This window comes from Melanotaenia boesemani, chromosome 6, assembly GCF_017639745.1.
Source record: "Melanotaenia boesemani isolate fMelBoe1 chromosome 6, fMelBoe1.pri, whole genome shotgun sequence".
NCBI lineage: Eukaryota > Metazoa > Chordata > Actinopteri > Atheriniformes > Melanotaeniidae > Melanotaenia > Melanotaenia boesemani.
In genome coordinates, this window is record NC_055687.1 from 16,666,412 (window position 1) to 16,689,591 (window position 23,180).

The following is a 23,180-nucleotide window of genomic DNA, read 5'->3' on the forward strand; positions in this document are numbered from 1 at the left end:
TCTATGCTTCTCCTAGCTTCAGATGAGTCGCTTGTGGTTTCCAAATGCAGCTGTGTGAAATGAAACATGGCTGGCTCAGCAACACACATGGAAACACAGATGCATGCACAGACCCAAACAGTGCTGATGGATGTGTGAACCCCTCTGAGAGTTACACACATAGAGCACAGACCCTCTGATACTGGGAGCACCTAGAGACCAAGGCCATGTTTAAACTCCATTAGGAGCACAAACTCTCTAATTAAACCAATGTTTTAATTAGGATTTGGACAGCCAGGAGTGAGGATGGATATTAATGTTAATAATAATTTATCCAACACAATGCATGTATTTAAGATGGGTTCCATTTAATGTGTGCTGGATGAGCAGCCTTGTGTATGATCACCATTTAGTCTCATCATTTATTTGTAAGCAAAATACAACTATGAAAATATTTTTGTGATTATAGTTTTCAGTTTTACTTAGTTCTTTAGGACATTTTAGGTAAAATCATTGTAACTGTAGAGATAAAAAGCAACTACTGTTAAGATATTCGATCTTCCCCTTAGAAATATCTTGAAATAGAAATATCCCGTGGCATGGAGGACAGTTACCATAAAAACTCGCCCTTAGTGTATTACAGCAATTTTCTTACACTAGACTCTGAACTGGGGATGATGAGGGAAAACCTGCAGGTGGCTGATAGAAACTCTGTTGAATCTACCTGACTATCCAGGAGGTAATGGTGATAAGTGGGAGGAGGTGGGTTGCACAATAGTAGCTCTGAAACACTGAAAAATAGAATTTAAATGGCAGCCAAGAACCAAAAGGAGCTGGGGCAGAAAAATCAATGTAGCTAATTTCTTGTATTTATGCCAGTTTGATTTATTTATGATTCATTTACCATGAACAATTTAACAAAACACAGAAAATAGGAGTCAGGAGACCCTGATTTAGAAATTGATGACTGTTGAAAAAGAGAATATATTACCAGCAATAATTAATCATTATAATTGGGTTTGATTCACTGAATGCATGATTATTTATGAGTTTATTTTAAAAAGAGTGTTGTAGAAACTGACTTTTATTTGTTGTTTATTTTTTGTGTTTATTTTAGAAGCAGATATATTGCATTTTGTGTTACAGTCTTCCATATTTGTCTTTTCTTTAAATAATAAAAACCAGATTTTCAAATACTAGATTACAATCCTGATCAAGCACGTGTTGGAATCTAATATTTTGTGTCATTGTTTAAATTAATTTGATATTTTTGTCCCAGTAAGTGTGTTTACTGCTGTATGTTTAACTTTGTTATAGTCCAGATGACCTTTGAAATTTGCATGATTTAAGTTATTCTTAATAAAAGCAAGAATTCATTTTGTGCACATAAATGTGTTTGTTTCCCTCTTTTCTCTATTAAAGTTTGCTAAATAAAAAGCCAAATTAATTGGGTTTATAGGGACTTTGATAGTGACAGATGATTGGAGCTGGGGAAAAATATTAGAATATAGAAAGAGAGGTGGAATGTAAGAACAATTAAATTTACCAGAGCTTTGTGAAGGGTTGATAAGTTGTATTAATACTCATTGGAAGCTATTTTATTGTAGAAAATTAATGAAGTTTTCTCTTTTCTCTCTTTTGTATGTCTTTTTGTTCTACCTCCCCTTAATTCACTCCCAGCGGCAGATGGCGTGCCAGTCCAAAAGGATGGGGAGCAGGTAAGTCTCCAGCAATCTCTCTGGCTCACCTGCCTTGTTGACTTCCTTGGATGGTGGACTCTTGCCTGTCCCACCTGAGGAACCAACATGGCTGCTGACTTAAAGCAAATTCACAGGCGGCTACAGGGTGAGCTACAGCAGCTCACCTCACTAGCTCTCTGTAACTTACTGTGCCAGCGCTTACGCTAGTAGACTAGTAGAGTAGCTCACTTTATGTGGCTTAACTTCAGCTACACCTTCCTGTCTAAGATGGGGTGGTGTAGGTGGAAGACTAAACAACTGCTGTATTGGTTGGCTTGTTGCTGTTGTTAGGATCTCTGTTGCTTGTTATCCATCTGACAAAGTCGCTGTGCAAAGCAGTTTCAAAGCAGAACAGCAGAGTCTCTCTCTGTCTCTCTCTCTCTCTCTCTCTCTCTCTCTCTCTCTTACCAGCCACTTACACTTCATTATTATTGTGTACCCTTCTTTCTTCTCCCCCTCTCTCTTCTTCTCCGATGCTGATTCTTTGCTCTCAAACCGATCCCTCTGAGATAAGACACATGAGAAGAAACCATTTTGAACTAAAGTGTAGAGACCTTTACTCTTCCACCAAATGCACTGTGGACTGATCGCATCATTTATTTATGCATCGTGGTCCAGGTTGCCCTTCGGAAAGAAGAAGCAGTCACACACACACACCCCGTATATATCAGCCCTGTCGGGGTGGGGAAGAAATGGTAAAGCTGCTTTAAGGGGCCCAGCTAAACAACTCGAGTGTGTTAAATCTTTCATCTCATCCACTCATGCTCAGGAAGGGGAACAAGGAGAATCAAAAACTTGGGAGGGAGAAGGTGAAAGAAAAGAATAGAATTACAAGAAAGACAAGAAGAGTTTGATATTGATTAACAAGAACTATCTGGAGACATGTTGCTTGTAGTTGATGGAGAGAGCAAACACTTCCCTGATAATTGCTCTCTTTGTCTTGTTATTGTCACTTGGCACCAGATTAACTATCTTTACCTTTTAGTCTGTGGTCCATGGTGATGATTAACAAAGTACATTTACTCGTATTGTGACTCTGTTTTTGTCCAAAATTTTGAGACACAGAAATTCACTTAAATGATCTTACAGTTCTAATTAAACTGTGGATAATACAATAACTACTACAATAACTGTAAAAAATACTGCTTTTTAAATTTGTTTAATAAAGTGATACATCTAAATAAATCTAAAGACATCAATATAGATGAAGAGATACCCCAAAACTCAATGTGCTCTTAACAAATATACATTCATTTTCAATTTTATCCTGGTCGGTATTGCAGAGGTTAGGGGAAAGACTGGTGCAGCACAACCTGATGATGTTGGCAGTCCATCACAGAGACTCAGATAACCACATTCACACCTGTGGTTAGTTAAGAATCCTCATCTAACCTAAGCTCCTCTTTCTAATGTTGGAGAAAACCATTGCAGAGGCAAGGAGAACATTAAAACTCCACACAGAAAGGGCTGCAAGTGATTTGAGCAGGAACCTCCTTAATGTGAGATTACAGTGCCGTTCACAGTAGCCCCTTAACACACATTAAACTCCTGTAAACCTAACCATGGCATACTGAGCACTGTGCTGTATAAGAGGTTTTTCAGTTTTCTACTGTTTACATCTTAGAAACACATCATCTTTGGAACAAAGGATTTAGTCCAGCTTGGTCAGGTTTGTATACTGGACTGTTGGAGTCTGTTTTTGGTTGTAAAACCCTTCACCCAGTGCCTTGTGTCACCTCTGGTTCATTGCAGTTGAAATATGAGCTGTCAGGGAATAGACCTTCGAAAGTCCTTAACCCAAGTTTAAAGAATTTTAAATTGTCTTAGGTGAGCCTTTAGGTCTACCCACCTCCATCCTAAGTGACTGCTTGTAATCTGATCCCACTTTCCCACTATGTATGCAAATTAACACGTTATTTATATTTGCAAAGACCAGTTGCAAGATTCCTTCATGCTCAGTTTTTCAAGCAACCTGCATAGCTCTACAGTGGAACCCTAAATTACCTCTAAGTCAAATCTTAACCATCTGCTTTGACATATTTATATGTGTCATGTGACATGACCCATGGACACATAGACTGCACATTCACTCCCTTTAAAGTGCTTAATTTTTACTTGTTAAACAGCAGTATGCAAAATGAATGGTTAGTAATAGCAGTAGATTGAACATCATTTGTAGGAATCAGGCCAATATGGCCCACAAATTATTTGCATTCACATTGTCAAAAGACTGTGGCCACATATTACTCAGACCACCCCAAACAGTAGTTAGAGTGATCAGATATTGGCTGCTGTAAATATTTACATCAGTTATTAGAGCTGTCTTGTTATCAGATCACCCAAAGCTCAGATAAATGTCAGGCATAAACAAGGCCAGTGAGATAGTATCTATATGCACAGCTATACTGAGCTGAACTTGGGTGATTATTTGGACTACTTTCTTTTTGTTCTAGTAAACAGACATGAGAGCAGAGAGGCTGTTCTTCAGTCACAATTTTGTATGTGTTCAGCTGTCTTCCAAAAGAATCAGAAAAAATATGTAAATGAGAGCAGCTTTATTGGGAATTTGGCTGTATTATTGGCTGATATTCTTTGTTGTTAGGGGACTCTTCTTTTTCTGTGTACTGAATGGGAACTGTGGAGCAGGCCCAGACAATATAGGACAGCTTGAGTCTAGATGATCATATACATGCAGGTATAATTTAACCCCTAATCCCATTTTACAATCTTAAAGTTGAAATAAGTATGATTCCATCTGACTAACATGTAAATGTTTTAAAAGTCTTTTCTTGTTGTTTAAACATGCTGAATGTCCCTACTTCTTTATTAATTGTTTTAGAAAATAAAATGCAATATATTTTTAACCCCAAGAAGGAAAGTTAATTATGCAACATAAAATTAAAAGAGACATAAAAGAAAATATTTTCCCAGTGAGTTTAAAGCCATAACTACAACTGTTAAGTCTTCTTTTGTACAGCATATTTAATTGATTAAAATTATAGTCACATTTAGAGTAAAATCAATAAAAGCAGGGTAAGGGCATATATATAAGTCAGATCAGTACCTTCTCTGTCTCATTCATTTAAAAAAAAAAATCCAAGATGAATATGGCCGAATGCAAAACTTGAGGCACTGGAAACCACTTGTGGACATCAAAGTGGCTAAACTGGCCTCTTCCTGTTATTTCAGATCATCTGTCTGAACAGTTGATCTGAAGTGACAGAAAGTGATTTGAGAACAACTGCTTTTCACATCACACATATCCAAATATGTAAAAATGGAGTCTAAGAATAACCGTAAATAAACAAATAATCTAGCTCTGTACATAAAGATACAGTTTGAAAGGAAATATGTGTTTGTTATTTCTACCCAGCCCACACTGTTTGTCTGTGTACATCAACAGGAAGGTGAAAACATTTCAGCACAGCCAGTGGCCCACTTGTGCCCCGAGTCTAGTTAGTGTCATAGTGTCAGGGATAGAGGGAAATGGTGTAGCTGAAGCTTCTGCTTATCTGCTTTGTCCTCATCATCTGACTACAGACATACACACACATAAACACACACTCTTCCTCTCCTCCGGTTAGCCTCAGTCCCCTGTCTGTCTGCAGCATCAGATACAGTTCAGCACAGCTTTGACATCTCTCTCAAACACACACACACACACACAAACACACACAGTTTTTCCGCCGGATTTCAGTGTTCTTGGCAGCACATGTAACCGAAGAGGAAACTCATTTAACCGTAGCGTATTCACTCTGCTAAACATAACTAAGCAAATATGAACTGATCCCTGTTTAATCCCCTCCCTCCTCCCTGTCATTCTGGCCCTTTACTCTTTGTTCCTGGAAATTCCTGTGTATCCGTCTCTCTTTTTTCACGCTCCCATCTCTTAATTTTTTCCTCTTCATCTGCATGTGTGATGTGCAATCAACTCTGTGTCCCCTCCTCCCCTCCCCCATTGCATGTCAATGTTCTGCCTTTCCTGTCACTCTCTCACTCTTTCTTGCTCCTTCTTTTCCCCATCCCTCCCTCCTCCTATTTCTCTTCCTCAGCATGGACGTTCAGAATTTTCATGGGAAGGAATCAATGTAAGTGTTGTAGCATCATTCCTCCATCTACTAAGTTTCTCTCCCTATCTATTAGTTTGATCTGTTCTTATTTACATCACCCTGTAGCTCTCAGCTCTCTCTCCCTGATACTCCCCCTCTCCAGCTTTACAACTGATCTTGCGGTTTATCATAGTGGTGCACGGTAGCAAACATAGCCAGATTTTTTTTAAAAAGCACAAAGTTACTTGGATTTTGGGTAATACAGCGTTTGTCTTTTGTATTAACCCAACATCTTCATCACTTCTTCTCTCCACTCACCCCTGTCTTTAACACACACTGTGTCAATGTCTTTGTGTGCCCCTGTCACACCATCAATGCTTCCCTATTTTCCACGCTCCCCTTGCCCTCTCCTCCATTCCTTTCTCTTCTCTCCCTTCAGCTGTCTATGGAAGACACCACATCAATTCTGCCTCGGCTCAAGAGGAACTCAAACGCCTATGGCATTGGAGCTTTGGCTAAGTCTTCTCTGTCAGGTGTGTCAGGTGTGTGTCTGTGCTGATTCTGGTAAAACGACCCCATGTTGGCTCCGTCCTCAGCGGGCGCTGGAGTCTACATGGTACCCTAAATGGGTTCCCCTGCATCACTTCCTCTCCACACTGAGATATCAGTTGTCAATGGCTCCTCGCGAGTCATTGATGGAATGAATTAAGCTTAAAAAACACAACAATCACACACACTATGCATCGTCATACAGCTTGTTGCTCTGAGGAAAGGTGAGTGGGAAGTGGAGTTTCTTTATGTTAAGTGGTTGTGAAACTGTGATGTTCTAATTAGTATGGATGTTTTAACTGTGTAAAGTGCTGTGTTTAAATACCGAGTGCAGTGTAGTGAAGTGCTTTCTTTTAGTGCAGTGTTTTTTTTTTTTTTTTTTGGTTTTCTCCAGCTGTTTTGCAGTTTATGTGGATATTACAGTACAGTGTAGTGAAGTGCAGCTGCTATACTGTGTGGTGTGGTGCTATTTTGTCCAATAATTTATTCATAAATCTCATTCCCATGCGCCACCATCAGAGAGAATCAAACTAGAGAGGATTTACTTATTGTCATCATATGTTGCTCACATGAAATATGGAGCAAAGCCGATATGAGCTGGTGTTAGCATGACAGCAGGAAATGAATATCTTTTTTAAAGAATGTATGTTCAGCAGCGTTGAATCAAGATCTCAGACAAACACAGAGAAAGAGCAGCTTTCTGCTTACCCAGTGCAGCGTAGCAGAGGTGTGAAAAAGCTATCATGTCAACAAGCCAACCGCTCATTACTCACAAAACACAGCCGTCTCACCCCAATTAACCTATTCCATCCCATGATGCACTGGTGTCAGACAAGACACATCAGCTGCCTCCTCTCTTCCATGTATTGTGACCAGGTGATGACTCATTAACCACATGGATGTCACCCCCCACAGCCCCCATCATTTAGCTATTCTTATAATCCATGCTCATAGCCATCTTCATTTAACAACATACATTTAATTAGTAGGATTTGACTGATAGTGTTTGTGAAAACTGGTGGAGTTTTGCTGAGGCTTGCAGAAGCGAGTATTTATTAGATAATATTTATTCAATTATTAGTTGTTCTTTTTATCATGCCCCAAAATTCTCAGATTTGTTAGATTGTTTGTCCAATCATTCTAGTTTGAAGCTCAGTGGTTTATTGATATTAAAAAAATGAAACAGGACAAAACGTATTGTATAATTACAGGATTAAAAAAAAAAAAAAAAAAGAAATCTGCACTGACTGAATTACAGCCTCCCAGTTTTCAAACCATGTTATCAGTCCAACCTTACTAAATCCATATTTGCTTGGGGCATCACATCGTCCATGATTCACAGCAGTATACACGCAATAATAACATATCTACTGTATGTCTGTTCTTCCCTCTCTGTCCATCTGCTCCCTCCACCTTTTGACCTCCATACCTGCTGCTTCTCTCTCTTCTCCTTCTGCTTCTCTCATCTCATATAATCCTCCCTTTATGAACCTCCAATCACTGACCTGTCCCGCTGCCATAATTTACCTTCCACCTCCTTCCATTTGACTGCCCTCTCTTTGCTTCCACCTCTTCCCCACATCTTTCCTCTCTCCCAGGCGTCACTCGCACCATGAAGGAAAGGGTGACAAAGCCAACAGCCATGGCCCAGGGACGTGTCGCTCACATGATTGAATGGCAAAATTGGGGGATGCAGACGGTGGGCGCAGGAGGCGTACCTCAGTCCCGCACTACCACCCAGGAGCGGGAAAAAGAGCGACGGCTGGAAAACGATGCCTACAGCGACCTTAGTGATGGAGAGAAGGAGGCTCGTTTCGCTGCAGGTGAGAGCAGGCGCACCACAGAGTCTGTTAACCATCATCGGCTAATGACTTGCTCATTAGCTCAGTTTTTTGGATTTATTCCAAATATTCAGCCAATTAAATCTAATGTAGGTCTCAGCAGTGAGTGGGATTTGACCTTTGAATTCTAATGTAGGTATCCTGCAGCAGTTTGCAATATCAGAGGCAACACTCCTGGCATGGTCCTCGATGGACGGTGAGAGTCCACGATCAGGATCAAACCAGGGCAGCGTGGCTCACCTGAGTGAGGTCAACCAGGAGAGCATTACCAGTCGAGGTAAAGGTCGGCAGATACAACAGAAAGCAGCTGTTGCAGAAGCAATGATTACACAGAGGCAAAGGAAAAAAGCCAACAATAATAACTGTCATACATGTCATATTAAGTACTTTATTAGCCTCATCCTCCCCCGAGCTCCGTGCATTGGGTCTGGCTTTATTTGTTGTACAGCAAAAGCAAATATAGCCTTTTGTCAGACTTTTCTAAGAACGACACATTTACTGAAGTGGCTGCCTAACACCACAAAGTATTAGGCAGTCTAATATTTAGTTTGACACAAATTTAGTCAAACAGCAATACATTTTTCCTGCAGGTTTGGTAACACCGTTGCTGTCTCGTTATTATAGGGATGTAGTTTTGCCTCTAATTTGCAGCTTTGGCAAAAGTAGAAATGAAAGATTTTGCTTTGAGTTTTCCAAATCTCATTCTAGTCTGCTGATAAGGATAAGGAGTCATTCTCCCAAGAGTCCATTATCTATAGAGCACAAGTTTTTTTTTTTTAGTTTGGTCTCACAGCTGCAAAGCAGCTTGTGGCTGAATCTGAATTTGAGATGAAAGTGTCCAAAGAAGTGGGGGTGAGCTGACGGCTTAGGGGATTAATGAATCAGCCTCAGATCTTCCAATCATTTTTATGTCAAACAAACTTTTGGAACAGGTTAAAAGTGTTAAGCTGTGTTAACTCTTGGGCCGAATTTATACCTTTCAACTGAGAAAGAGTAAAAAGAGAAACTGCACAAAATCAAGGCTGTGGTTCCTTTTACAGTTTAACAAGAGTGATGACTCAACAATATGAGGCGTGCCAGTGTTCACAACTGACTGTATTCACTGCATACTGATAAGTCATAACCCCTTCTTAAGTCAGCAATAGGACATTTCAGTCAGCATATTTCACATTGAATTGTTAAACTCTACTTTGATGACCAGTAGTAGCTAAAACAGTTGGTTATTATAACATGATTTTTATAAGCTACCTTATAACTCAGCCAAAATAAAATTCAGATTTTTCAGCTGGACTAAAAATGATAAAATTTGGATTTTTGATTAGAAATCTGCCCAAAAAATCTGCAGCATGACGTAAAGATTTCCCTCTCATAATGATTCAGTTTGTTGTGCTTTTTGCATCAAAATCTCAACCAAACACGCAGCATTCCCGCCTCCATCTGTTCTCCTGTTCTGAAGAACCCCTGCACCGCTCATTCTTTTCAGATCAGATATTGCACCACTCTTCAGCAGAGGTGTGGCCTCACACGTACGTCTCCCAGGGCCACTACTGCCTCTCATCTTCAGATGCCTGGGAGCCGACCAACAACGATCCCTCCGGCGTGGCGTCTCCCCCTGCTGGCTCCTACGTTATGGGGACGGACGGCTACGATGGGCAGGCAGCAGCTCATTTCTTGTCTCAGCAACAGCAGCAGCAGTTCAGCCTTCAGCAGCAGAGTCAACTACAGCAGCTGCAGCAGATCCAACAGATCCAGCACTACCAGCAGCAGCAGCTCCTGCAGTATCAGCAACAACAGGTGATTGATGCAGAGCAGGTGGACTCTCAGTGTGTGCTTGTAACTTATAAATAAAACAAAAGGATGCAGAAAGAGCGAGCTCAGTTTTTTTGCACCTGATTTGGCAAAGCAATAATCGTCAGTAACTACACTCAGCTCTAACTTATTGTACATATACTGAAAATATCAGTTACCACCTCAAAAGGCTTTTTGAAAGAAAGCCACTTATCTTCTCCTGCACACAAATCAATAGCGGAGTTCTCCTAATGGCGGCTTGCCATGAAAGATGCATTTCAAGTTGGCAGGCAGATTAAAAGTAAATGGCATCGCAGATCTCAGTTGCATCCGTCCTTCACTCTTCACTGTTTATGTCTTCTGACCACAGTCTCATTCTTGTGTTTTTCAGGTTTTGGAGCACAGATTGCACAGTGCCAACCACTCTTTGCAAGCAACACCCAACAGCACCATCCACAGTCTAGTTCATCCTGTTCACCCTCCATTAGTTGATCTGTGGAACACAGGGCAGATGGAGGCCTATCAGGCGGAAGCTGGAGGCTACATGGGTGTGGCGGCGGTGGTGGAGCCGAGCTTGTGTGTTCCCTCTGGAGACGAGATGGTGGGAAATGAACACTCCCCGCTACTGGAGCAGCAGGAGGAGGAGGTCAAGGTGAGGTGAACATGTGGTTATGTTCCATAAATTATCTCGTCAGTGATAATTTATTGTCTCTATATCTGGTGTTTTTATCTGTCTAAGAAAGCACTGTGGAAAAGCATACGGGTGGTTTTATTCAAATCACTCCAACTTGTGTATTATTTTTGTGAATTGAATTGCAAAATGGATTAAAGATTCATTTTTGATCATATGCTGTGCTATATGCAATATTGCTGCATTTTGGCATTAATTTTCTGACTTTCTTGTTCAGATTTTAGAGAAATATTCTTAATTTTTGGTTTTTTAAATGTAGTTACTGACCTGTTCACAAATAAATTATTTCCTCAGTTCGTCCAGGTAATTTTCTATTTAGGATTAAAATTTTCAGACTTATTGGCACTTTAAAACATCTGCAGTGACAAAATTAAAATATAAATATATTTTTGCTAAATATACTAATTTCTTAGCAGCAAGATTTAAATTTAAATTGTGTTTTAATGGTATGAATAGCAAAGCACTTAATATATGCACAGTTTATTTGGAAATAAAGCTAAGTTGCACAATCCCTTTACCATTAGATTAAATATTTACTGGCATTTGTAATAACATTTTTGTTATCAAAGTGACACAAATTAAGAACTGAGAATATTTAAGTTTAGGACTGCTGGCTTTGAATGACATTTTTTTCATTATTTTATATAATAATAATGACCAGGATCATTTCCAGTAAATCTGGTTGGCAGATTTCTGTAATTTAATCGTAAATAATTTAAATAATTTTTTTTCTTCTTTTTGAGATAGAGATGTTGGGAATGGTAAGGTCAAACAGCTAAAAATAAAATAAAAAAAACAAAAAAAGAAGACATTTCTCACCCTCAAAACAAATATACTCAATTTAGGGACTTTTAAGTTTCTTTTGACAATATCTATCTTGACTTTTTGGTGAAGTGACATAGATGATGTTCACCTCGGAAAATCTGTCTATATACTTGTGGAGTACAGGTGGATATTTTAAAGTACAGATGGGATAAAACCTGCAAAGCAATTGTGATCCCACATATTATTTGTACATAACTTGATTACCAAACACATTTTATATGTAATCTTAGTGGTCTGAGTCTCGTTTGTTTTGCTGGTTCTGTCCTGATCAGGAAGAAGAGGTAACACTGTGCATGGAACCAGAGTCAGCCACATTGACTCCACCCACGCAACAAGGGGATGCCTCTGGTGGCAGTAGTCCAGGGCAACCGCCGACAGAGCCAGTCCCAGAACGGAAGGCCTCCGATGTCAGCCCTGGCCTCATTCAGACTCTTGAGGAAAAGGAAGAGAAGGAGGAGGGGCCTCCTGCTTCCATGGGAACCAATTGAGTTCCTAACAGTTAAGAGACTCCTGATTACAAACTGACTGGGGAGTCAGCAAGGAATAAGCATAATACAACAATATATATCTATTAATCTGTTCCGTTTCAGGTATCACAAACTTCCTGGTTGCAAGATGAATTCCACAAAGTGGTGAGCAACAGATTTGAGGTGGACTCGAGCTCATGCAACAAAGGACACCAATTTCTTTGTAAGCCTTACATCCCAAAGGTATGAAAAGAGGAGTGAGAATAGCAAAGAGGAGGAGGAAGAAGAAAAAAAACACATTTCCATGAGGGAAATGAAACCACACTGACAAGAAGAGGAGGGGAATGGAAACATGCATGCTTTTTTGAAGACAAACAACTCGACCCAGTCATCGTCTTATAACGATAATTAAAATCCAACATATTTCAATATAACAATAAGAACAATTTTGTAATAAAGCAAAAATAAAAAAAAAAACAACAGGAATCTATGTATAAGTGTGTGATAAGATACCAGCTTTCCTATGGGAGTGCTGCTCTGTTTACAGCTGTTACTCAACTCATTAGTGTTTAATCAAATTAATTTCCCTGTTGCATCAAATACGTACTGTTTACTCTAATAAAGGCAACCCAAGCAATTTCACAGATGATTAAAGTAGGCTCAGAAAATCTCAGCATTTCAGTGAAATGCAGTTCAACCCCTCGTAAAATCAATTCTTCTATGACGTGGCACCAGGATGCCCAAGGCACAACCCAGGGACGGGCCTGCTCTGCTGACTGCACACACTAAACACTCCACAGATAAGGATTGTACTGTAAGATAGCGTGCTTCCTACTCTGTCTCTCTGTATGCATGTCTTTCAGAGTACTATGGAGTACCTGTACTATACAACACTGTATAGACTTTGCACTGAACCCCAGTATCCCAGGTGTGGCCACTGTGGGCCTGCAGTGGGCATAAAAGCAGCTGATTTCAAGAAGGAGCTGCATATGCTAATCTTTTTTTTATTTATTGATTTATTTTTTTGCACTGATGCAATCCAACAGATCAGAGGCTGCCTTTGGACTGTTGATATTACCCATTTCCCACTTTGAAAGCTTTCAGCACCACCGACAACCAAAACCGAGCCACCTAACAACATGAACCCTCAGCTGCTTTTCTCCATGGGTGTAGACTGGGATGTATTGATGAGGATGATGACCACTATTTTGAATGTACTGGAAAATGGAGGGCAATACACGAGCACTGTCCTTGTGGTCCACATGAACAAATAAGGGCGCCTTTCAGATGTGTTAAAAAAGGATTCTCTGCCGGCTCTCCTCGACCACAACAAACTCACATACATTCACACACACAGAGAAATATCTAAATTGTAACCAGCAATAGGCAGGTAAACATTGGCCTCCCAACAGACCAGTGTCCGCTCTGTCGCATTAATGTAAATAGGGTATATAGAAATTGCCTCTCACTCACAGTCACAACTGTTCTATTGCAGTATGATTTCTTTATTTTTGTACACCTCTTGGGTCCAACTTTATTTTTGGGATTGTGCTCAAGCTTGCAATTTAGCCTGTTTATTTTTGTGTTCCACCAAACAGAGACAAATAAACAGAGGAGCCTTTGTGTGAGAAATAGAGAAATCGCATAAACTGCAGGGTGTTTCAACCCGACGAGTCCATCAGTGGGAGAAACTAAAAGTACAAACACAGCAAGCTGAGTGTGCCGCTCAATCAGCCAATCAGGGAACAGGGCTGAAGCCTGGGACTGAACACTGAAGCGAATAGATCGGTGTCTTCCTGCTCATCGTTATTACTGTGAAGCAGCTGCTTGGGAGTGTGATAGTGAATATTATGATGTTTGAGAAGCATAATTTCATTTGGTTTTTCTTTCACCTGAGGAAGAGTCCATGTTTCCCAGTGAGAAGGGGTGTGAAACAGCAGCAGTGGGCTTTCTGTGCATGACTCACTGACCATCTTTACGACAACATACAAGCACTGTTTGCATCTTTCCTCTCTTGGGGAGTACCTTCTCTCACTTGATGATTGTGTGAGCAACTTTGAGGACAAACAATATGGTTTCTTGACTTGAATGAATTTATTTATCGATTGCTTATTTATGCAACGTTGGGGACGATGTTTATTTTTCTACTGATATGTTGAATCCCTTCCAGTATAAGTGCGAATAGGCGCCATGCTTGTAAAGCAGTCTTGTTTTGGTCTGGTTTTGAGCACTTCAGATAGTTAGGCAGCTCTTAAATAAAAGAAAAGAAAAAAAAATCCATTATCTAATTGTTTCACTTCAAGAATTCCCATATTGACTGCGACAGGTGATAAAAGTAACTTAACAGGGCTCAAAACCACAAACAGACTGCCTTTACAATGGCGCATATTAATTTATTTATTGAACAATTACTTGGTGGGGAGAAATAATGTGACAACTTGTACAGTCTATAATTTAATGTTGGTTCTAACCTTTTTGGGAGCAGTATCTTTTTTCTTTAAAGCATTTGTTGATGCTAAAATATACTGCAGCTCATTTGGGCTCGACTGTTTGCTAGAAGGAGATAAATGCACAAAAAAGACACTGCTTCAGTTTTTTTTTCTTTCTTTTTTTGGTTACATAAATCTCAATGAATGAATAAACAAACAACATGAAGCCAAATATATTTCCGTGGATGTTAAGGTTTACTGATCATGTCTTTGTCAAGCTGACCAGGTCGCAGTCAAGTTCCTCTCTTTTTGTGTGTAATTCTACTGCCATCTTCGAAGAGTTTCCGTAACTTGTCTGCAGGCATAATGCTCACTTTCTGCCTCTGGTCCTCTGCCTTTCTTTTCTTCCTCTCTGTCTGTTTTGTATACTTGTGTCTGTCTGTCTGTCTCTGTACAGTAAGTTGTCAACTTTCTTTCTGGAAGAATCACTGCCTGAAAAAAATAGAAAAATAACTTTTTCACCAGTCAAAATGGGATTTGAAGCAATCACTGAGATGAATAGAATTTGGAGTCATGTGGCTAAAACAAACAAACAAACAAACAAAAAAAAAAAAACTGCTGTATAAAATGCTGTATAAAATCAGATGGCTTGTGTACAAGTTCATAAAATTGGGTCTCTTTTAAATTAGGCAGTGTGACTGATAACACCTATGCATGCTTGTTGGACAGCTGTCACAGGTCAGTCCTTCCACGTGGTTTCCCTCCTCTCTTTTGTCAACAGCTCTCTGTTTCTTTCTCTTTCTTTCCCCTGTTTTTCCTGCACGACAGAGCCTCCTTTGCTCTCTCTAGCTCCTTTACCTGTCTCTTCTTCTTTTTCTCTGGTGGAGAAAGAGCAAATAAACAAACCAACAAATAGTGTTTTGTGTGAATGTGCTGATTCAAAGTTGTAAATAATTAAGTTTTCACATGGTCTCCTTTTGTTCTCTGGGGGCTCAATACATGTGATGTGTCCTGTTCTTCTGTGTGTTTGCTTGACAGAAAAAAAAAAGGAGTCACCAAGGAACTGGAAGCAGTGTAAACCAGCCGGTTGTGCTTTTCCAAAAATCTTCCCCTATGGTCCTTATCTGGGATTTTATGCCAGGAGAATATTAATAGCAAATGCTAACAGACAGGCATCCTCCATTGGGACTAACTGCTTATTTGTTCAAACTCACAGAGGAACTAGAGTCTGAAACACATTGCTGACCTTCACAACCCAAAGATGTTTATATGCTTAAAGGTATTTTCTTTTCAAGCTTGAATGGTGAAACTGACATGGTGGTATATTTCTAGCCTCGCTAGCAGCTTATCTTTTTGTTGGTTCAGTATGTTATGATGAATTGTCATAGAATTTTGTATTAGCCTTCCTGGTCAACAGCTTTAGTTATGCCATATCTCTTTCTGCTGCACCACCACAAGGTTATCAAGCTGTAGGACTGTGTCTCAACAAATAAGGCACTAGATTCATGACTCCAGTACATTTTCATGAATTTATGGAATAACATTGTGGATATTCATTTACATATATATGTTATGTTTTCCCAATGATCACTGATACATAAAATGAACACAAAAAGTAAGGAAATTTGTGTTTGGTCAATTTTTTTTTTTCCTATAAATAATACCAGATGGTGTTGTACTATACATTGTGGGAAAGCCTGATTAGTCACCTTTACAACAAGATATAACTTGTAAGGATTGTGTTTCTGTGGAATGAGCAGAACAGCTAAATATGTAGCCAGTGCCCCTCAAATCTCTTTGGGCCAAAATCCCCTGCAATTTTCTCCTGTTGGTATTCATTCTTGTTTAAAGTTGCTTGGTGGAATTCCATCATTGCACTCCTACAGTAATAAGGAAAAACAGCATATATTAGCCATTTATACATTTAGGCCTCAGTAGCATGCAGAAGATTCACATGCTTGGCACCTCCTCTTCATGCTGGTCACCAGCTTGGTCACATTTTGTTGTGGGATGGCATCCCATTCCTCAAACAAGAGTTGTTAAATTTCAACCAACACACTAGCGTGGTTGTCTTGGTCACTATAACACGTACAGTACATCCAAGATGATCACAAGAATTCATTTGGTTTAAGGTCTGGACTCTCAAATTCTGGAGGAACTCTGTGATGATGTTTGCTCTGTGGGGAGGAGGTTGTCCTCATGGAGGATGGAGTCAGGTTGCAGATTCTGGAGATTTGGGATCACCACAGGCTACAAAATCTCATTCCAACATGTTTGTCTATTAATTAGGTGTCAATCAGGTGTCACACATCTGTGACTGCAACTCGCCTGGCAGCACTTCAGTCTCAAAACAACAGTGATAAACAGCAGGAGAATATTGTCAGAGATTATGGCACATTTTGGGGGGCACTGCTCATACATTTAGTTGTGTTGCTCATTCAACAGAAGCATGAGACTTACAAGTTGTACCTCATTGTAAAGGTGATTATAGGCTTTCCAACAATACATAATAAACCACCAATTGATATTTTTTAAAAGGGAGAAATAGCTGACTAAATACAAATTTCCTTATTTTTTTTGTCTGATTCCTTATAGCCTCAGAATTACAATGTTGCTTAAAAGCCTGAACATTTCTCATTTCAGCCTAAATATGATCAAAAGTAGATTATCAAAAAGAGCCCACTTAAATAAGACGGACATGTGGTAGTTGCTTACTTATTAATTTAGTTAAATTATCAATTGTTACATATAGTTTGTGAGTGTTTGCTTTACATTTAACCTTCTCTCTGTGCAGCAGTATGTGCAATTCAATATTTCAGATACCTGCTGATCAGTCCTGGACAACAGTGTGGAGAAATTTTAGCCCATATCTCTGTTGGCTGCAAGTCTTGGATGTTTGTGAGTTTCCACACATGCATCCCTCACCGTGGGTCATTTTACAGCACTATCTTTTATAAGAAATTAGGTCCGGACGTTTACTTTCATAACATTAAAAAACATTTACTTTTTAAAACCATATTTTTCTCAAACAACATTCAATTTTGTTTGTAAATTTAAATGATGCCAATTTAACACAAAAAATATCTATATGCATATTCAAGAGAAAGTTAACAAGTTCATAAACAAGTTCATGACAGGTTCTGTTCAATTCAGTCCAATACATGTAGTTTCACTTAGTTCATTATAAACCTATCCAGTCTAATTCAGTTAATTTAATTTTAATTGTATTAATGTAATGCCATTTAATAAAATAGCCTTTGGAGACCAATAGATTGCATCAAAGTATCAATTTGATTCAGTTTTCTGTCCTGACTATGCTCCAAGTGGCAGGTAACAGGAAGAGGCTTGCAGCAGAGAAAACACATTAACCCTGATACCTTAGAGAGTAGAACAGCAGAACAGAGACCCAAATGGGGGTAATTACGATCCTCGATAAGATGCAACAAATCAAGTACCAAACCATGAAGTGGAAAAATGTTCTTGTCTTTTATCCAAACACTAAACATTTTTAGTTTAAACTAAAGTTTCTATTTTGGTCTCACCCAGCTATGAAACATTTTTCTTACAGACTTCTTGCTTCTGTTCGTGATAGCAGAAATATTCTTTTTGTTGAGCAGTGGCTTCTTCCTTGCTTCTTCCTATTCCTGTGACTGTCAGCACATCAGAGGTTTACACACCTTCACAACTCACATACATGTATTAATGGATCATTATCCTAAATAAATAAATGGTCAAATACATTTTCATCTCATCTGTTTAAGTTTATCTATTTATTTTTATTGGAAAATTTGCAAACAGCAGAAACAGAAAGAATTTTGAAAGGCTTAGAAATGTAAAACTCCACTAAATGATTCTGTTCTGTGTTTGGAACATGTATTAAAAGTACCAAGATCCCTCTATAAAAATACTCAAGCCAAACATACTCAAAACATAAAATATTTAGCATGCAAAGTAGCACTTTGCTTATTTTAAAAGTACATTTTTATTATATAAACTGAGGACAAAAAGTAAGGACATTTGTATTTGGTCAATTATTTCTCTCCTTTAAAAATAACAATGTTGTGTTATACATCATTGAAAAGCCCGATTGGTCATCTTTCCAATGAGGTATAACTTGAAAGGATTGTGCTTCTATGAAATGATCAACACAGCTAATTGTGTGGCAGAGCCCACAAAAAGTGCCACAATCCACTGCCATATTGTCCCCTTGGTATTCACTCTCTTTTTGAGATTTAAGTGCTGCCAGTCACATATATATGACTGGTACCTGATTGATATAGAAATGATATTTTGGAGCTAGCGGTGATCCCATATCTCCAGATTCTGGGACCTAACTTCATCCTCCAGGATGACAACACTCTCCCCCACAGAGCCAGGATCACCACAGAGTACCCCCAGAATTTTGGAGAGGAGAGGCTGAAATGGCCTGCTATGAGTCCAGACCTAAACCCAATTAAACCCTTGTGGGGTCAGCTTGGATGAGCTATACATGCCAGTGTGACCAACACACCACACTGGTTAACCTTCAACAACTCCTGGCTGAGGTATGAAAGCTATCTCACAACAAAATGTTCGGTGACCAGCATGAGGGGGAGGTGAAAAGCTGTTGTGGCTGCATATGAATCTTTTACACTACAGATGCTCCAGTAAGTGTAAAATGTAAAATGGCCAATATTTGTTGCTGTATTTCTTATTTCTGTGAGGGTGTGCAATCCTCCAATCCACCAAGCAACTACTGAATATAAGAGTAAAAAGTACAATATTTTGCTCCATAATACAGTAAAGCATTAATTTATAGTAACATAAAACAGAATTAAAAGTTCCTTCCAGCTGTACTAAAATGCAGTGCCCAAGAAGATAACACTAACTTTTCAAAAAGAGTAATGTAAGAATTTTTTTCAAGCTAATAAATTAAGCAAACTTTAAACAATTCAAATACATCATTAGACTGTTTTAATTTTATTATCTTTAAAAATTACAAACTGCTGATAATGATTGAAATATTTTCTATGAGGAAATATGCATAGAATCTTATTTAAATTCAACTTCAATCAGTAAACTTTAAATGAGTGATCTCTTTGACCTTCAGGCCAAATTAATTAAGCCTTTAAGGATATAGTAATTAATTGTTATACACATCATTGCTGTCAGTTGACAGTATCCCATCTGTACTTAATAAAATGAATAAATATTGATAAATACAGTGATCAGTGACATTCAATATTTCCAAGACAGGGATGGAGTTGGAACAACAGTCATATGTGGGACTGAATATGTGCAGTTCACAAAGCACAGGAAGGCACCTGAGAGTGAAAAAGTGAGACTGTTGTGAGAGTAGAAAAAACTACCCTGTACTACAAGTTTCAAAGGCATAGCATGTACCAGCTCGTCCTGCACGCTGAGAGCTGAATGTTTGTGAGGGCTGCAGGAGGCCCAACTTCTTCACTAACACTGAAGCTCTGTCTCTGGACAAAAGACAAAAGACCAGTTTTTTCTTCAGACTCAGTCCTCCTATATAGGCTCATCTGATTCCTCACTCTCCCTGTCCTCCTGCAGTGAAGACAACGTAAGGACAGGACTGGTGTGAGACACAGAGGAGGAAGGAAGTGAAGGGGACATTGGTGAGGAGGTGGAGGGGGAAGCTGCCTCCTGAGCAGCACCGTCAGCTCTGCTTGCTGTGGTGGAGCAGCCGATGGTGCTACTTATACTGCTGGCGGAGGAGGGAGTTGTATCAGACTCGGGAACTCCTCTGAAAGATGACATCTTCCCTCGGGAATCTTCCCTGGACTCCTTCCTTACCAGCTCCCCCTCCCTTCTGCTCTCCTCCCCCCACAGGTCCCTATCCCGCGTGGGTGAGGAAGCAGCAGATGATGGAGGCTGGTGCTTCTTTGTTTTTCTGCTGGCATCTCTGAAGCTGGCCAGAGGTGGACGAAGCCTCACCCCACTGCGAGTTGAGCCCTCTATCGCTTTCTGTAACTGTTAGAGGGGAAAAAAAACAGGTTAATATATTTAGAGGCCACTCAGAAAGTAAACAAATAATGTGAGTAGCAATATGTGATCAGAAAAGTGAGCATCCAGGGAGATGAGTTGTGAGGGCGGTTGATGGGATAGCTGCATGTGTAAAACAAGAGGCACCACAACTGTGCACAAAGTAAGAGGACTTATCACAGCCTGCTGACATACCACATTACCAGATCAAACCAAGAAAAATGATCAAAATCATGTGCATAAAGAAAACATGAAGGATTATTTTACCTCTTTCAGTGCCACAACACCCACCAGCTTTCCAATGCTGGTGACATAGGCGTGACTGAGACCCAGCAGGGAGAACAGAGTGTGGGTCTGAGTAATGAGAGGGAGAAGGACATGATCCAGTCAGTGTTAATCGTGATGTACTGTGACAGCATTCTGCTTGCATGGCTGCACTGGTAAACAATTCCTCTGCAAAAATGAGCAAAAATATGACAGTGCTGCAGAGCTGCAGCATGAAAATGTAGGATTTAGCCTTTTTGATTGAATAAACAGAGAACAGCCAGCTGTAAGCTGTATAATAAAATTCTTAGTTGCCAGTTTTCAGTGACTGCCATTTCTTTTCAAATAAAAATACAAAAAAAACAGAAATTCTCAAAGAAGTTGGGTTATGTAAAATGTACATATTAGCATAATGCAATGATTTGTAAACCTTAAACCCATATTTCAATTCCCAATAAAATATAAACAACTTGTCAGATGTTGAAGCTGAGACATTTTTTTTTACTATTTCAGAGAGAATATTAAATCATTTTGAATTGGATGGCAGCAACACATCTCTAAAAGTTGGAACAACAAAAGACTGGAAAAGTAACTGGCACAAATCACAAACAGGAGGAGCATTTGATAACCAATTAGGTTAATTGACAACAGAACAGTAACATGACTGGGTATAAAAGGAGCATTTCAGAGAGGCAGAGCCTCCCAGATGTAAAAATGGAAAGGGGTTCATCAATCTGAAATAAACTGTATCTGAATTTTTAAAAAAAAATAATTTCAGATTATTCCTCAATGTAAAATTATGAAGACTTTCAAGATTCGACCATGTACAGTGCATAATATCAAAGGATTAAGAGAATCTGGAGGAATCTCTGTGTGCATGGCACAAGGACACGGGTCTAAACTGGATGCTTGTGATCTTTGAGTCCTCAGGTGGGACATGACGGCATGATTCTGTGCTGGAAATCACTGCACAGGCTCAGAAACACTTCCAAAAATCACTAAACAAAGAAGAGCCGTATGTAAACTAAACACAATGCAGAAACACTACCATCTACTCAGGGCCAAAGCTCATTTAAAAATGGTAAGAGGCAAAGTGGAAAACTGTTCTGGGGTAAGATGAATCAAAATGTGATCTTTTTAGAGACAATGGATTCCCTGCCCTTCAGAATAAGAAGGAGAGGAACCATCACGCTTGTTATCAGTGGACAGTTCAAAAGCCTGCATCTCTGACTGTATGGGGGTTGAGTTTGTGTGGTGATTTTTTTTTTTTCATTATGAAAAATGCAATAGAAAAATGTTTCTTAGCATTATTTTTCATTTGGACGATAATGAGAGGAATCAATGTTTTTACTAAATGGTTGAGATGACAGTAAATACGATAATAATAGTCAAAGGGTCAAAGATTTGAACATTAATAAAATAAACGCTTTTGGCAGTCGGTTAAAACTGCAGATAGTTAACAAAAGTAAGCTACACGTCACTCAAGCTTGCAAACAGAGCAAGCCTTTTGGTGACAGTGAATATTTAATATTCTAACATAGCTTGCTTACATAATCCCATTTTTCAGTTCCATTGTGCAATGTGTGGCCGTCTGGAATAAAATGCTGCATATCCCCAGTCTGGGTACTCACAATATACAAGAAAGTAAGATGACCCTGTTCTTTTACTTGCTCTTTTCATTATTCAGACTGTTTCTGATTAAGTCGTTCAGATTTGGATCCTGATGTTACATCAAAAAGGGAAAAGCGCTGCCCCCAGCAGGCGGACCGATCAGTTGTGAAGCACAGATTGAGTTTAGATTATGATTCTATTTATCAGATTCAGAATGTGCAGCTGCCTCACAATACACAATTCATGTTATCTCTGGAGCTGCTTCTAGAGACAAATACTAAACGTTTCTCAACTCCAACCAAAACATGTTGAATATGGGAAGATATGACTCTCTAATCAAGAGCATAGTGGATCAGCTTGAGAAGGCTTCACTGAGAACATGTCCCTGTTAAAAATAAGCTAATGTCTGTGCTCATTGTCTCCAGACAATGGCCTGACCTCCAGTCTGAGAGCAATCAGACGTTTTCTCTGTCATCAATAAAATTGAAACGTTTTTAGAATCCTTTTTTAGATTTAGCAACAGACACAATGTGGATTGTTGCTGAATCCTTGTGGAAGCAGTTGTTTTACCCTACAACATGTCTGGTAGGAACTGAAGAGCATCCATTTCTACAAGCAACTGTGTATTTGAGGGCAAATACAGTTTTGAGCTGGAGCATAACAAGCAGAGGTCAGTACAATATGAATGTGAAAATAAGGTCTTCTGCTTGAAATCCAACACAATCAGCCATGTTCTTGATACAAGACAGTAATATATTCTATTTGACAAATGATTGCACCAGTGGTCATGCACTATGGTGCACAGCTGGGGAACCGAAAGCCTCTTTTTGGCCTTAAACCGCAGGAGAATTCCTATTTGTGCAACGTCAGCAAGGTTCATGGCTAATATGGCTTTTGTTAACATCTGTTTGCTTCTGTTCTGCAAGCATTGCAATTTAATATGTTACAAATAAGCTGTTT

General features: G+C 39.3%; 2 protein-coding genes across 9 annotated transcripts in view; one reads left to right on the forward strand and one right to left on the reverse strand.

Moving 5' to 3' along the window:
- Window positions 1-15,057, forward strand: part of fam131bb (family with sequence similarity 131 member Bb) — a 29,206-nt gene extending 14,149 nt beyond the window's left edge. For 2 of the 8 annotated variants that reach the window (XM_041987899.1, XM_041987896.1), the window contains 9 exons: window positions 1,660-1,697; window positions 5,771-5,806; window positions 6,207-6,309; window positions 7,915-8,139; window positions 8,294-8,434; window positions 9,641-9,951; window positions 10,337-10,597; window positions 11,734-11,959; window positions 12,052-15,057. In XM_041987899.1, coding sequence (XP_041843833.1) covers window positions 6,213-6,309; window positions 7,915-8,139; window positions 8,294-8,434; window positions 9,641-9,951; window positions 10,337-10,597; window positions 11,734-11,949 — 1,251 coding nt within the window. In that variant the 5' untranslated portion in view covers window positions 1,660-1,697; window positions 5,771-5,806; window positions 6,207-6,212 and the 3' untranslated portion in view covers window positions 11,950-11,959; window positions 12,052-15,057. The remainder of the gene's footprint in view (window positions 1-1,659; window positions 1,698-5,770; window positions 5,807-6,206; window positions 6,310-7,914; window positions 8,140-8,293; window positions 8,435-9,640; window positions 9,952-10,336; window positions 10,598-11,733; window positions 11,960-12,051) is intronic. The other 6 variants (XM_041987900.1, XM_041987898.1, XM_041987904.1 and 3 more) reach the window with 4 other exon arrangements.
- Window positions 15,058-17,859: 2,802 nt separating this feature from the next.
- Window positions 17,860-23,180, reverse strand: part of clcn1b (chloride channel, voltage-sensitive 1b) — a 32,801-nt gene continuing 27,480 nt past the window's right edge. The window contains exons 22-23 of the mRNA XM_041987879.1: window positions 20,613-20,699; window positions 17,860-20,333 (exon numbers count right to left, since the gene is read on the reverse strand). Coding sequence (XP_041843813.1) covers window positions 19,869-20,333; window positions 20,613-20,699 — 552 coding nt within the window. The 3' untranslated portion in view covers window positions 17,860-19,868. The remainder of the gene's footprint in view (window positions 20,334-20,612; window positions 20,700-23,180) is intronic.